This window comes from Chelonoidis abingdonii, chromosome 25 (genome assembly GCF_003597395.2).
Source record: "Chelonoidis abingdonii isolate Lonesome George chromosome 25, CheloAbing_2.0, whole genome shotgun sequence".
Taxonomy (NCBI): domain Eukaryota; kingdom Metazoa; phylum Chordata; order Testudines; family Testudinidae; genus Chelonoidis; species Chelonoidis abingdonii.
In genome coordinates, this window is record NC_133793.1 from 6055206 (window position 1) to 6070299 (window position 15094).

The 15094-nt window shown below is 59.4% G+C and overlaps 1 protein-coding gene across 6 annotated transcripts in view; it reads right to left on the reverse strand.

Annotated features, from left to right (window-relative positions):
• Positions 1 to 2666: 2666 nt before the first annotated feature.
• The window catches only part of ADGRB2 (adhesion G protein-coupled receptor B2), a 168825-nt gene continuing 156397 nt past the window's right edge, over positions 2667 to 15094 (reverse strand). For 5 of the 6 annotated variants that reach the window (XM_075060782.1, XM_032802675.2, XM_032802674.2 and 2 more), the window contains 8 exons: positions 12113 to 12284; positions 10381 to 10476; positions 9630 to 9669; positions 8619 to 9271; positions 6821 to 6856; positions 5945 to 6049; positions 5178 to 5231; positions 2667 to 3320 (listed from right to left, as the gene is read on the reverse strand). In XM_075060782.1, coding sequence (XP_074916883.1) covers positions 3144 to 3320; positions 5178 to 5231; positions 5945 to 6049; positions 6821 to 6856; positions 8619 to 9271; positions 9630 to 9669; positions 10381 to 10476; positions 12113 to 12284 — 1333 coding nt within the window. In that variant the 3' untranslated portion in view covers positions 2667 to 3143. The remainder of the gene's footprint in view (positions 3321 to 5177; positions 5232 to 5944; positions 6050 to 6820; positions 6857 to 8618; positions 9272 to 9629; positions 9670 to 10380; positions 10477 to 12112; positions 12285 to 15094) is intronic. The other variant, XM_032802672.2, reaches the window with a different exon arrangement.

Consider the following 15094-nt stretch of genomic DNA (forward strand, 5'->3'; position numbering starts at 1 on the left):
GACAGTGGTACCCAGAGCGCTCATTTGAGGAACAGAGGGGTGCAAGGAGCCCAGGCACGTTCAACCAGCTCAGGCAACAGAAGCTACAAAGCCTGCAGCCCTCAAGCCTCACGCCACTGCAGGAGTTACTCTCCTTGTAACACATCACCGGGACATTTCACCTGCTGTCCTAGCCCAGCCTCTCGCTTACCTGCAGCTTCCACCCAGAGCTGTCTGCTCTGCTGGACCATCTGCATTTCGCCCAGTTCGGGGGTCAAGGCACTTTCAAGAGACCATTTGCTCATCAGCACAGACAGGCAGGACTAGTAGGAAGAGAGGGCACCTCTACCGCTATCCTTTTATCCAGGCTGCTTAGCAAAAGCTCCGCCTATTAGGGTGGAGCTTGGAGCAGGCCATCCAATAGAAAACTAAAACAGGCAGATTCTTTGATCCTATCGGCTAGAAGAGACGGGGACGGCTACCCACCATGTTTAAAAGACACAGGTGGGGCCGAGACTGGGGTATTGACCAGCTGCAATGTCATAGGAAGGCAATGGGAGGCCGGCATGGCTGGAAAAATTAGGCCCTGGCTTCCCAGCTGCATAGAGCGCTTGCCCACCGAGGCCTGCGTCGCCTCTCGTGTGACCCAGCTGGCTTCGAGGCAGTTAGTTCTGATTTACACCAGCGTCAACAAGATCAGAATCAGGACTACACTCTTTAAAGGGGCAGCAGGATATCAATACTGCTGGGAATGGGGTGTCTCCCTTGTGGATGTGTCGCTGGGGGGTGTTATTGAAGGGTCTCTGGTTATTTGGGGGTCTCTATATAAAAAGAGCTCTCATCTCCATTTGGGGAGTGGGTTTCCCATTTCCCCCCCTTATTCTGCCCTGTGCCACTGCTGAGCGTCTGTCTGTCCAGCCTAGGTAGTCGTAGCATGCCCGTCATTCTAGTATTAGGCCTGTAAAGTTTGTCAGGACAATAGAATATCATTGACTTGAGCTGATTACTTAGGCATCTGTCTGTCTGAGGTGCTTATATAGCCTTCATGCTCTGAGCCTCTCACATTTACCCTCACCGCGCCCCTGGGAGCCAGGGCAATGCTGTTATCCCCACTGTACAGATGGGGAAACCGAGGCATGTAGCAGGGACATGATTTGCCCAAGGTCACACAGGACATGTGGGGCAGCATAGGGACTTGAAGCAGAGCCCTAACCACTGGGCCGGTTTTCCTCCACTCAAACACACGACGGCGCTGCCAGAGGGATGGAGGGAGTGGGGAAGGGGAGGTGCAGCACCACCACTGAGAATCCTGAGACATCAGCCTAGACGGTCAGGACTGACCCCAATGCCCCAGTGCAGTGCTGGAGTGCTGTTGGGGGGGCTCTCCCCTCAGTCAGTGCTGACCCCAATGCCCTCGTGTAGTGCTAGCTGGCATAGTGGCGCAGGTGTGATGGATGATTCAGCAGGAGGCTCCTTCCCCCAGGTCGGTACCAGACCCACTGCCCCAGCATGGCACCGGACGTGCCACCCTGCCGGGAGAGCCGTCTTTCCCGGGAGGCCCTGCCCACTCATGGCTATCCTAGGGACATGGCCTATATCTCCGAAGGAAGCAAAGTGCCCACTGAGAGCATTGGTGGAATGCCTGGCTGCTCACTGGTGCTGTCCCCACAATCGGGCTCAAGTGGGGCACTATCAGGGGGGCAGCACCCCTGGGTGGGGGCTGACAACATCCCTCTGTCCCCCGTATGCCTCAGCCACAACCTCCCCAGTCTCAGCTCCATGCCCCAAGAAGCTGGGAGTTCCCTCACTCTCCCCTTTGGCAAGATGCTGTTGGGCTCCGCAGGCAGGCAGGGGGTGTCCAGCACGATCCCTGCGCCGACCCTCAGCAGCCGTGGGTGGAGCTGGATGCGCCTGGGCCTGCCTGCTGCTGGACAGCCTGGGATTGACCCCAGCAGAGGCAGCTGGAAATGGGTGCGGGCTGCAAGGGGACACGTGCCATGAGCTGTTTCCTGCCAGGCTAGGGCTGTAGAAAGCAGTGCCGCCCTCTCACGCGAGCCCCAGGGGGCATCTCCCCTTCCCACGCCAGCCCTTGGGCCTTTAAGGGGGGTGGATGCAGAGCAGCCTGTGGAAGCAAACGGTGGCAGGGCAGCAGCAGGCCACGTGCCCCATGAAGCGCCTGCAGCTGGATTGCAGGCGGGAGCACGTGCAGGTCACCCTCCACCCATGCAGCAGGCCACCCTCCACCTGGACGGGCAGGGGCTCCCTGAGCGGGGAACCGGGGCTCTGCTTCCCCCCATCTGCCCCGGCACTGCATGAAGCTGGCGTGTTGCAGGAGGGAAAACAGCCTCACCAGCAGCACCTGCTCCACCCCGCGCAGTGCCCAACAAACTGGTGCAGGCGCCTGCCCCCTCCCCCCAGCACAGCAGATGATGCCCCACACTGAGCAAAGGAGGCCAGTGCCCCCCAGCAGCAGAGATCCACAGAGAGTGAACTTTTATTTTCAACAAAGACAGCGCCTGCCCCATGAGATAGAAAGTGGGGAGGGGGGGAGGGGCCCCTCCCAAGGTGGGCTCCGGAGTCTAGGGGATGGGGAGGGCCCCCTCCCGCCTGGAGGGAGCAGGGTGGGCAGAGGTGTGAAGAGGAAGAACAGTGCTGGGGGCAGTGAGCGGCAGGGCAGGTGCCCCCCTGCGGCAGGCAGGAGGTGGGGTGCGGCGATGGGCGTGGGCGTCGTTCCCAGGTGCACACGGTGCACTGTGTGAAGAGATGCCCAGGTACAAAAGAGTTCCAAGCCAGCCCCCATGACAGGACACGCCGCACACACGCCGAGAGCGGGGCTGGCGGGAGGCTGGCTGGCGTGCACATGTCCAGGGGTGCGTGACCCTACATCCGCGGGCGTGTGGGGGTGGCTCCAGGGGTGCGTGCGTCCCGGTGGTGACGACGTCGGAAGGGAAGAGAAGAAAAGAAAGCCCACAACAAAAGGCGAAAGGAGGGGGTGCGCCAGGGAGGGCACTGGCCCCCCTGGCAGGGGGAGCAGAGTCCGATGGCCGAACAAGGAAAACAAACCCCCCCACAAAAGGGAAACAAAATCCGATTGTCCTTTTGTTTGCTTTTCCCTTCTGCAGCGTGGGGCTGCCCGGGCTGGGCCGGGCCCAGCTCCCCCCAGCTCACACCTCCGTCTGGAAATCCCCCTCTGACACGTCCAGGTTCATGCACGGGGGCTCCCAGCTGGCACAGTGCAGCTCCAGCTTCTCCCGCCGCTTGGGGGGCAGGGAGCTGAGCGTCATGGCCTTGAAGGTGTTCCAGCTCTTCTGCTGCTGCTGCTCCTCAGGACTGGTCACTTCCTGTGCAGGGCGGAGGAAAGAGACCCGTCAGGGATGTACCGGAGCCAAAGCAGCGGTCCCGCTTGGGCTCCGCTCCCACTCGGCCTGGGGAGAAAGGGAGCTCCGTTCTCCCACCCTTGGCCTGCTCTCCGCAGGCTGTGATGGCTGCGGGGCTGGGGCAGGCTGTCTCCCTGGGACTTACTGTGCTACAGTCATTATTACTAAGAGTGCGGCTTCTCAGCCTGCAGTACCTGCAACAAAGAACTCGGGGGCAGGCCCCCTGTGCCAGCCTGGCAGTGTAAAGGGGCCTTAGGCTGGGAGGGAGCCCAGAGAGCCATCCAGGGCAGGGCACAGAACGGCTGGCGTAAGGGCTCTGCACTAGCACAGGCCCCGTGCAGGGTTGCCGTAAGAGTGCACCGCACTACGGCCACAGGGAGCCCTGAGAGGCAGCACGGCCTTGGGCAGAGAGGGAGTGAAATGCTGCCAGCAGGATGTTTTGCACCCATTTTGCGCAGCTTCGAGGGGACACGTAAGAGGCAGGGGACCCAGGGCTGGGCAAGAGGAGGCTGGAAAGTCCCCCGCTCCCCTCAGCGTTCCTGTTCCCTGCGCAGAGACCAGCTAGCAGGCTCAGGGCTAGAGAGCAGATGCTTTGGAAGCCACCTGGAGAGAAGGGCAGGCAGCTGGGGTGCATGGCCAGAGGGTGGGTGGGTGGAAGGCCTGGGCGTAGCCAGAGGGCAGGCGGACAGGCAGCCGGTGTGCATGGCCAGAGGGCGAGTGGGTGGAAGGCCTGGGCATGGCCAGGGGGCGGTTGGGTGTTCGGGACACACAGAACAGCCAGAGGATGGACAGGAAGCTGAGGCGCGCAGCCAGAGGGTGGGCAGGACAGGGAGTGTAACCAAGGGTGGCTGGGCAGGACGGGGTGCATGCCTGAGGGTGGCTGCGCAAGACAGGGCATGCAAGGGCAAGTGGACAGGCATGATGGATGGGGTGCATGCCTGAGGCTGGGCGGGCAGGACAAGGCACATGGCCAAGAGTGGGTGGGCAGGATGTGCCTGAGGGTGAGCAGGCAGGATGGACGGGGCACATGTCCGAGGGGGAGCCGGCAGGATGGGGCGTGTGCCTGAGGACGGCTGGGCAGGACAGGGCGCATGCCTGAGGGTGAGCGGGCAGGACGAGGCGTGTGCCTGAGGGTGAGCAGGCAGGACGAGGCGTGTGCCTGAAGGCGGCCAGGCAGGATGGGGTGAGTGCCTGAGGGTGGGCGGCCAGGACAGGGCGTGTACCTGAGGGTGGCGGGCAGGATGGACAGGGCACATGCCTGAGGGCGGACATGTAGGACAGGGCGTGTGCCTGAAGGTGGGCGGGGCGCGTGTCTGAGGCCAAGTGCGCAGGATGGATGGAGCACATGCCTGAGGGTGGGCGGGCAGGACGGGGCACGTGCCCGAGGGTGGGGGGGGGGGCTGGGAGCAAACCATGGGACAACATGTATCTCTGAGCCTGAGGCATATTAGCACGAGATGAAGATGGAGCCTGGGGAGGGGCCCCTGGACAAGAGCCAGGAGGCTGCAGGGGCAGCGTGTGAGGGGAGGGGAGGACAGGACACTTGGGAGGGGGTGGAGACGGGGTAGAGGGAAAGGAGGATGGACAGAGAAGCTGGGAGGCTTTGCATGAACTACAGGGTCACGCGGGCGGGAGGCCTTCATCCTGCAAGGGACAGCGCGAGGATGAGGATGGGGTGGAGATGCCGACATGCCAGGATCCCTGCGAGCAGACGTGACGACTCCATGGGGGGCACAGGGCTCCTGAGGGGCAGCAGCTCCGCACTAGCCCGCCCGCCCCAGGAAACCCTCCTCCCGCGGCTAGGGGTGTCCAGGCACTTACGCTGGATGTGCTCTTCTCCCCGCCGCCGGAAGAGACGCTCCACCGCTTCTCTCTCTGGGGGGACGGACAGGAAAGGCAGCGTCAGACACTAAGGTATAGGCCCCCGCTTCCCCCGGCTCAGCCCTTTGGCACCAGCTACTGGTTGTCACCCATCCAGGTGCCTTATGGGTGGTGTGGGCCCCCAGGCAGTCCCTCGGCTTGCGGGGGGGGCGGGCAGGGCTGTGAAGCACAACAATACTGACCTCTCGATTTGACCATCTGCCTAAGCCCATCGCGAAGGGTCCCTCGCAGCAGGGGGAGATGAAGGGAACAGGGTGAGGCGCCCCAGAGAGACCCCCCAGCCTCTGCAGTCCCAGCCTTCCCAGAAGGGACCGGCCTGACAGCGCTGGCTGCGGTGAAGCGACTCCGGCCAGCAGGAGGCGCTGCGGTATGTGCAGTGGATGCAGAGCGGGCTCACAGGTGCCCTAGCCTCCACAATAAATGCAGTGGGGGTGTTTTAAATGCACTAGTTCCATGACAGCGCCAAGGCTTCCCCCAGCAGGAGGCGCTGTGCAGCACAGCTAACTGTGCGCCATCAAGGTCCGGCTGATCACGGTGCCGTCCATGCGAGACAGCAAACACCAGCCGGGGAGCAACAGCCAAGGGCTTCCGCAAAGGACAGCGAGCGGCAGCTGCCTCGGTCGGTAACGCAGCCCTGTGCCCATCCCGCCCGCTGCTGTGCAGGGACGTAGGAACAGCTCAGCCCTGCCCAACACTGACAGCCTTACCCTGGCAGCATTGGTAGCAGGTGCCCGGTACCGATCCATCGTGTGGAATTTCTGGTTCAGCTCATGGTAGAGTTCGGAGTGGCGCTTCCTCGTGTGCATGACTTTCTGCAAAGGGATTGGGGTGGGGGGGAAACGTACATACTTCTAGTCAGTGCCGCTTCACGGACACACAGCATCATCTCCCGCCCCCCGTGGCCTGCTCCTGGGCTATGGGAATAATGGTTGTTACTTGCTACAGCAGGGGGAGCTCACACACTGGATTTCTGTAGGACTCACAAGAAACAGTAGCTATCATTGGTTTGTGTCTGACATTTCTTGGTAACAGAGTGGTGGGAAGGACTCCAGCCCCCCTTCAGGACTTCCTCCGTCACCCGCCCAGCAGATTGAAACAATCACGTGCAGCAGGGCAAAATTTAGGGGCTTAAATAACTCGGCGGTTCCCCCTTCCCACCAGCTGAAATGACACTGCCTGATTGGGAGCATCCGCTCCCGCCATGAACCTGGCAAAAATATTCCCAGCAGCCCTCCGGCATTTTAATCAACTGTGAGCGCTCTTTATTCCCTGGTATAAAACTCCTCGGAGCTCAGCTCTGCTTAAATAGGGCCAGGGATGCGGTTGCAGGAGAGAAATAAATAGAGGAGATTTTATTCCTCAAACCCAGACAAGCTCCTTGCAGGGCTCCTCCCCAGCCCCCATCTCTCTGCAGAGGCCAAGCACCAGCCACCCTCAATCCCTCTCTGCTTCGGGCTGGGCGGCGCTTACGGTACTGCGAGTCCCCCGGAGCCCAGAAGGGAGCTCCGTCACTGCACCGGTGCCAAGGCACCAGGAACCGCTGCACCAACCGCAGAAGTGGGGCGGGTCTCAGTGGTGCTTACCTCAAAATCCAGATCTGAGTATCGTAACCGCTTCCTCTGGGGGTGAAATATACGCGCCGGCCAAAGAAAACCAAAAAGGGGGAGGGGGAAAAAAGAAAGATCTTTATTGGTTTATCCAGCGAAGAGGGGGAAGAGCACACGCCGCAGCGCTGGGGTGAGGGGCTGGGAGAAGGACGCCAAATTAGACCTGACCAAAGTGGGCGCTATTCTCACTGACTTCAGCAGGAGACACCCCAGCCTGCAAAAACTCGATCCCAGGAGCGGAGGGCAGCCAAGCTCCCCTTTTTGGCTGGATTTCCCATAGCTGCTCCCTCTGCGCGATGGCCCCTCCACACTGTGCTGTCTAGGCTCCTCTCCTGCCCTTATCTGCATATGTTAATTAGCCACAGCCCCGATAGGCTAGCTGATGCCTGGGCTGCCCAAAGTGTTAGGGGGTGGGTACCACCGCTATGGCAACCGTTACTATAGCACCTAACCATCTTTGAATGCAGTTAGCCTCCCAAGCCCACTCTGATGTGGGTATGTGGGTAACAGCTACTACCTCATTTTAGGGCTGGGGATTGAGTGACTGGCCCCAGGTCACACCCCCAGTCTGCAGCAGAGCCGGGACGACCCAGCCTGGTGCCCAAAGCACGTGCCCCGTGCTGGGGTGAGGATCACTTGGGGCTTTGTGCTTCCTGGTTACTAGCTGGGAGAGACGCTAGGGACCTGGGCAGGCCCCACATTGGACCTGCTTTAAGAGAGAATCCAGCAGGGAAATGTCCTCTAGCCGCACGGCTTCTGTCTCTCTTTGGCATCAGTCACTCTGTCACCAAGAAGTTGAAAGCGATACTAACCCGGTACTCACACCGTGCTGGTGCCTCTCCTCGGTGGAGGTGAAAGCACCAGCCAGGTATTAACTGAGCCTCCCCAGCCAGGCCAGGAGCATTATCCCCACTTTGCAGCTGGGTAAACCGTGCAGTGAAGTGGCTAGCACAGAAAAATTAGTGGCGGAGCCAGGACTAGAAGCCAGGAGCCCCAACTCCCGCAGACCCCACTCCCAATAGCAAACAGCCGCCATCATTTTGACGTGTCACACAGAAAAGGGATGTGCAAGCGCCCCCTGGTGCTTTGCAGCCAGCAGTTAATTAACACACACTATTCCCAGAGTGGGCCTTTGTTCGAAGGGGGACACCAGCCATGGGACGGGGGCTTAGCCAGGGAACACACTGGCTCCTTCTCCTGTTCAGACGTACGTTGGGGAAAAGTAGTGAGCTAAAGGGAAAGTAAATGCAGCAAGAGACAAGCGCTGCATCCGGGCTCCTCCCCAGGGGTAAGACACACCCCAGAGCTGGCAAGGAAGTGCTTGAAGCCAGGTCACCACAGGGATGTGCGCTGGGCGGAACAGTCCTGGGTACAAACGAATCCCAGTGAAAGAACGAGGGCCCCCTGCCCGTCACAGCACTATCAGCCCCCGAGATGCAGCTTCGCACACCCTGCTGTGCACTCGCTCACTCTCACACACACCTTTGCAGGTGGCCTCTCACACGCTCGTGCATGCGGTCAGTCACGTGCTCACCAACACTCACTGTCTCTCTCACATACTCTTTGCTGTCTTGCACATGCAGTTATCGCTTGTGCACTTGCACACCTACACCTTCTCTTGCACATACACACGTACTCGCATGCACTTTCTCAAACACACACTCTTGTGCAGCCCCTTGCATGCACACACCCCGCTACACGTGCACACTTTCGTGCAGTCCCTGGCCCTCCCCGCTCCCCCTCAGCTACCCAGGGCAGCGGGCTCTGGGCTCACCTCGAGCGACCCCACTTTCATGGCGGAGCCCGGCACCGTGCGTGGCATGGTTCGGCTGCGCTCCGTGAGCTCTGAGGCCAGGATCTGCCGGACCGTGGGGTGCTGCTTGAACTGAAGGCCGTACGGGTGCTTCACTGTCCCGTAGGGCTGGTTCAAGTTCACATTGATGTGGTCCACCGAGACAAAGCCGGGGTAGGCCTCCTCCTCGGCCCCACGGCACCCCCTGCCCACGTGTGGCACCTCATCCACCTTGATGTTGAGCCTGCCTTCCTCCCTGCCGAAGGGCTTGAGGCTCACAGTCCGGCGGGGCAGCACCATGTAATCGCTCTCTAGCGCCGGCTCCGGCGCCCGCATCCAGCCGTAGTCGGCCTGCTGCAGGTTGCTGTCCGTGCACAGGTAGACGGGTCCCCGGCTGTCCAGGTTGATGTCCTTCTTGGTGGGCGGGTCACTGAGTTCATTCAGGCCCTTGTGTGTCAGCGTGGGCACCTGCACCAGGATGCTAGTGGGTGGGATGTTCCCCGGGAGGCTCGAGAAGCCCAGGCTTCCCTCGGAGCCAGGGTGGAGCTTGGGATCCTCGTCACCGTCCAGGGAGATGCGCGACAAGGTTCCTGTGATGGTGGCGGGGTTGCACACGTTCACCTCCTTGAAGAGGACTGGCCGGGAGGGGAGAAGAGGAGACATGAGTCAGAGGTAGGCAGTCAATGTGCAGGTGTCTCCCAACCTCCAGGGACTCTGGGATGGGGTCAGGCTGGGAAGTGGACAAGCTCTGCCCTAAGTGGCGTGAAAACCAGGCTGTTAGCCCCATATGGGGGGGTACCCACCCCCACAGCGCCCCGCTGGTGCTTCCTCACTTAGCTTCTCCCACTTGATGCTAAGCCCCACCCCTTCTGTTAAAGGGATGGCTTGGATCTGTGGCGATTCCTGGCTTGGAGGGGTGGGAGAGGGGACACAGCACTGCCCTCCTGGCCTCCCTCCCAACCCCCCTCCCAGGGGAGCGGGACCAGGCCTCACCTGTCTGACACGCCAGGTCAACGTCCTTTTCAAAGTCTGTCTATAAGAACAGAGAAAGAGGGGGAGAGAGACGGGGCGGGGGAGAAAGGGAGACCCGCAGGGATGAATGTATCACAGGGGGCAAGCAGGGTTAAAGGGGCCACACAGCTGGGGCCCAGGGGGTCTGGCTACACTGCAGCTGGGAGGGGCGATTCCCAGTGTGAGCTGACAGACGCACGCTTGCAGTGTGGATGTCACGGGCCTGGCAGTGGCACGGGCTAGCCACCAAGTCAGAGCCCTCCCGACCCGCTGAGAACAAGCTTGGGTGGCCAGTCTGAGCTACCGCCCCAGCCCGGGCCTCAGGCCACCCGCTCGCCCCGTGCTGCCCCAGCCCGGGCCCCATGATGCCCGTTCGTCCCGTGCCGCCTGCTCGCCCCGTGCCACCCCAGCCCGGGCCCCAGGCAGCCAGCTCGCCCCATGCTGCCCCAGTCCGGGCCCTGTGCCACCTGCTCGTCCCATGCTGCCCCAGCCTGGGCCCCGTGCTGCCTGCTTGCCCCGTGCTGCCTGCTTGCCACATGCTGCCCCTGACCGGGACCCGTGCCACCTGCTTGCCCCACGCTGCCCCAGCCCAGGCCCAGTGCTGCCTGCCCACCCTGTGCTGCCCCAGCCTCGGCCCCGTGCTGCCAACTCGCCTCGTGCCGCCCCATCCCAGGCCATCTGCTCGCCCGGTGCCGCCTGCTCGCCCGGTGCCACCTGGCTGATGCTCACTCACCATGATCTGCACCTGTCCGTTTTTGCAGGAGTCGGGCGAGTTCTCGTTCTCGTTGCTCTTGCACACCCCGATCTGGCACTTCACGACGTCCTGCACCTGGGCGAGGCAGAGGCTGCGGTTACTGTCCTGGGGGTTGGCAGCAAGGGGGGGCCCCTGCTGCCCTGCCTCTCACAAATGATTACTGGGGTCTGTAATCCATCTGGATCTGCCCGGCCAAGCCTCACGCCCTGCTGGGATCCAGCCTACCCCCTTCCAATCCTCATACCCCGCCCAGATCCATCCTGCCCCCATCCAATCCCTGCGCCCTGCCGGGATCCACCCCACCAATCCTCACGCCCCGCCCCGATCTGCCCATCTGATCCCCTAGCCTGGTGCTGGGCAGTAACTGGGGGCGAGGGCAGGTCAGTCTCCATCTGCTCTTTGAGGCCTTGGACCCTGGGCTGGAGCTGACAGCACAGCGCCAGCTGGGGATCCAGGGGCGTGGACACTTGAGCCCCAACCCCTGCAGAGGAGCCAGCATGAGGGTAGGGCCCCCTTAGCCCCTCTATGCAGAGGGAACTTCACCCCAGGCCACTGCCAAGCCCTCCCAGGCCCCTCTCACTCTCTTGCATCCTGTGGGACCTCTGCCCTGGCACTGCCACGAGCATCTTTCCTATGACCTCCTGGCACCTTGGCAGTGCCAGCCGCTGGGCCCCCGCCCTGATGGGAACCTTCAGCCAGCAACCGGCCACAATCTCTCCCTCCCTAGCTCTGTGCCCATCTGTAACGCTCTGACCAGCGCCTGACGCCGTGTGAGCTGTTACCTCCGAGATATTTATAGACTGGCCCCGTCTCTCCAGAGGCTCCTCTTTACTAGACTCTATAAATCCTACGTCCCTCGGCTCGTCCTCCTGACCCTCCGCTCCGGCTGCCCTGCTTGGCATTCCAATGCGAGGCTGCTGTTGCTAACTTTCCCAGGCGGTTGCAAGGATGGAGCCATCGGGCGCTCCCTGGTTTGCGACAGGATTGGCCAGAAGCTCGTAACGATGGACCTTGCATACGCGCGCTCTGTGTTTATAGAGCTGCCATTCGCAGTGCATCACGCTAAGATAAACGAGCACCCAAGGGAGCTCCGGAATGCAGAGGGATGGGCTCGGAGGGACGTGGTTCTCTCCATACGGGTGATGGACAGAACTCCATCCCCTCCCACCCTCCAGGGCTGGGCGACTCCATTAAGATTTAGTGTTCCATTTGGAGCTTAAAGCTGCAATTTGGGCTGGTCTGTGCTAGCCGCCTCCAGCCAGGACCGTAGGCTTTGATTACAAGGTGCATTCGCTTTGCCTACCATCTCCACAACAGCACGTCGTGCTGTACATGCAATGGGCCTCCTTTCCACAGCGGGACCCCGTCCCGCCCCTGCATTCCCGCCCACTGTTTTGCACAGGCAGTGAAGCGGGTGTGAAAACCCTCAATCCCTGGCAACGGGGTGTGCAAAGAGCGCAGGGCTACTTGTTCCACCAAGTGTGTGAGGGCAGACCCACTGAGACCCCTTTCTCTGCAGAAAGAGTGGTAACTAGTGCGCAGCCCCTGGCGTATACAAATCCGGGGGCAGGCTGAGCCACAGGCATCTGGAGGAAGAGAAGGGCAGATGGAACCTCAGCCCTCGGATCAGACCAGCAGCACGGATCAGGGCTGTGCGCGTGAGCTCTGGGGGCAAGGCAGGGCAGGGCAGGGCAGGCGCGTGGGGCCCCACCTCTCGGCGTAGGAAGCAGTGTACGGTGATGATGACGAAGCCCTGCACCGAGTTGAAGACGGCGAAGAGGACCTGGAAGAGGATGGAGCGCCGGTCGGTCATGGCGAGCACGGCCGACATCCAGGTGAGCGCCAGCAGGGGCAGGACAACGCAGGAGCTCCACAGCGACGCCCTGGGCGGGGAGAGGGAGGGATGAGGGTGAGACAGACAAGCCCCAGAGCCAATCACAGGGGAGGCTGCTGTTTAAAAGGAACGCTCGCTTGTCCAAGGGAGCTGTGGGAGCCCAGTTGCCAGCGCTTTGGGGTGCTGAGCCAGTGTCCACAGGGCTAGGAAAACAAGGCAGGTGCTTTTCGCCTGCCCTCACTGCGGTACTGCTGGTGAGAGCTGAGAGATCTCGCCTGTTGCCTGACAAATCTCCCGCTCGCATACACAGCCCCCCAGCACCGCCTCTTCAGGCACAGCCCAGCCAGTTCCTGGCCTCTCTGCCAAGGCTGCCAGACTGCGTGATGGAGGCACAGAAGAGAGACCCAGCAAACTCGTTTCAGGTAGGACATCACCACCGTTCTCAGACTGACCTGGATTTGATCCAGGCTCTGAATCCCACTCCCCTGAGCTGTTCAGCACTACATTCCCAAACTGCATTAAGGCCAGTGTTTTAAAGGTATTTAGGTCTAAATCCTATTGACCGTCAAAGGGATTTTGGCTCCTCAGTGCATAAATCCCTTCTGAAAAGGAGCCTGAGACTCCTACACCAGTTAGGTGTTGCAATGCTGAGTGCAGCAATGCTTAAACATCTTTAAAAATCTGGGCCTAAGAGCACGTCACCTCCTGGGGTGAGAAAGACCTGCATCAACTGAGGGAGCTTGTAGCTTTGCCTAGCCTACGCCCCAGCTTGTGTGGATGAAGCATGCAAACTCCTGCAGAAGTGAGCCAGGCTCTGCATGCAGAGGACAGGGAGGCAGGGAGAAAGGCTCATGCACTCGGCTCATTAGATTTAACTATCTTCTCATTCGAGCCTCTCCTCTTGCTGCTCCGTTCAGCAGCTGAAAGCTCATTAAGTGACAGGCAGAAGGCAAAGCCTCCCGGAGATTTAAGGAAGAGAAGTTGCAGAGTTGTGGATGGAGCGCCTGGCCTGCCTTGCCATGATCTGGGTCTCGGCTAGCTCCAGGGCTACATACGGCCCAAGGCACTCAGATCCTGGGCTTGGATTACAGCTAAAAGGTCCTTCTCCGCCAGCTCTAGGGGGAAGCTGAGCTAGCAGGAGGAGAATGAAACCTGAGGGCCGGGTCTGATCTCGAACGTGCTGGGCTCCAATTGCCAACAGTCCGCACTTTGGGCTAGATGTGCAAGGAAGTGCTTGGCGCACGTCAATGAGCTGAGTCATCATTTATACCAGTGCAAAATGGGCGCAAAAATGCTGTTTGCGCCGATGCAAAACCATGGGTAAAGTGCAGGGCAGGGCTGGATGAGACCCACTGCATTTACACTGGTGTGGCTACTGGTTTGAGTGGAGTCACTCCTGATTTGCACCAGCATGCGAGAGAATCAGGCCCGCTGGGGAAACCAGCAGGAGAGCCTCCCTCCCCATTTCGGGTGTAGGGATATTAAAGAAGGTACTAACAGTGATTCCCCCAAGTGACAGTGACCCCGGCCCAGGTTCACCAAGAACAAAAATCTTTTAAGTTCTTATGTTAAAACTTGTAAGCTCCTGTCTGCAGAAAACACTGATTGTATCTGTCCTGTGACAGATACTCTATTACTATGTAAAACTTACAAACAAGTTAATTGACTTTGTTCTTGAAGTAAACACTATGCTAGCCTTAAGCTGTAATTGATACAATGTAAACAAACAGACACCCACCCTCTGCGATTACAGGACCGGAATCTCATAGGAATTAACACACACCCCAAAAGTGGTGGAGACAGTAAATTAAAATATGGTTAAGATATGGAATGTATGTTGATGAATGTTTGATGTACGTGAATGGTTAGGGAGGTGCCAGCCTGGAAAGGATCCATCAGCCGAAGAATGTGTCAAGTGGACCACCAGACAACCCCTGGAGGGTAAACTGGGATCCACCCCAAACAACTGGAAGGAATGTGCCACTTTAGACAGCGTGGAGCCACCAGGAATGTGCCATCTGCTAATTGAGCCAACAACAGCAGGATGAAACGGTTCCCATAGACTAACATAGGAATTAATTCCTATAAAAATGGACTCTAAAAACTGAGGACTTTATAGAGTCCCTGGTTCTGCTGCCAGCCTCCAGGAGCATCAGGTGCATCTGACACACACTCAGCTCCATCCTCATGACCAAGATACCTGGCCAGTAACTTGGCATGAGCAACTTCTAAGCTGGTAACTATAACACCTACACAGAACCTGAATGAATGATTGTGTGAATGAATATATATATATATATATAATGTGTGTATATAAGGAATACGTAGTGATAGGAATAAGTAATAAAACAACGTTGTTTGCTTCTATCTTTTCTATATTTACAATAAATGGGGCATCTTTGCCTTATCCCTCTTAATAAGATCCTGCTGGTTTTTATTATATTGGTATAACACAGCTGACTATTGGCCTTTCTTCCACTGAGCTCTGAATTCCTGAGACAATGTTCAGGCGGAACACTGATGCCAGATGCCGTTAGCAGAGCGATGCAAGATAAGCCAGGGGCCGGCACAGAGTGGGTGCACGTGCCTCTCTCTCTCGCCGTGAATAGCAGCAGAATAATGAAAAAGGATTCTGGGGGAGGATGCGGGGGAACGAGATGACAGAGCGGAGACAGATTAACCATGAGAGCAGCCTCCGACATGGAGATAGCCAGCTAGAAGTTCTCCTGCACCCCAGCCATGCACGCAGACTGACGGTCGCAGAGCACCCCCCACCCCCCGCACGGGGAGTCTCCAGGGGTTCACTCTAGGCCTCTCCTGAAGGGCTGGCAGGGCTGCACTGGGGCTGGCCGGGGATCC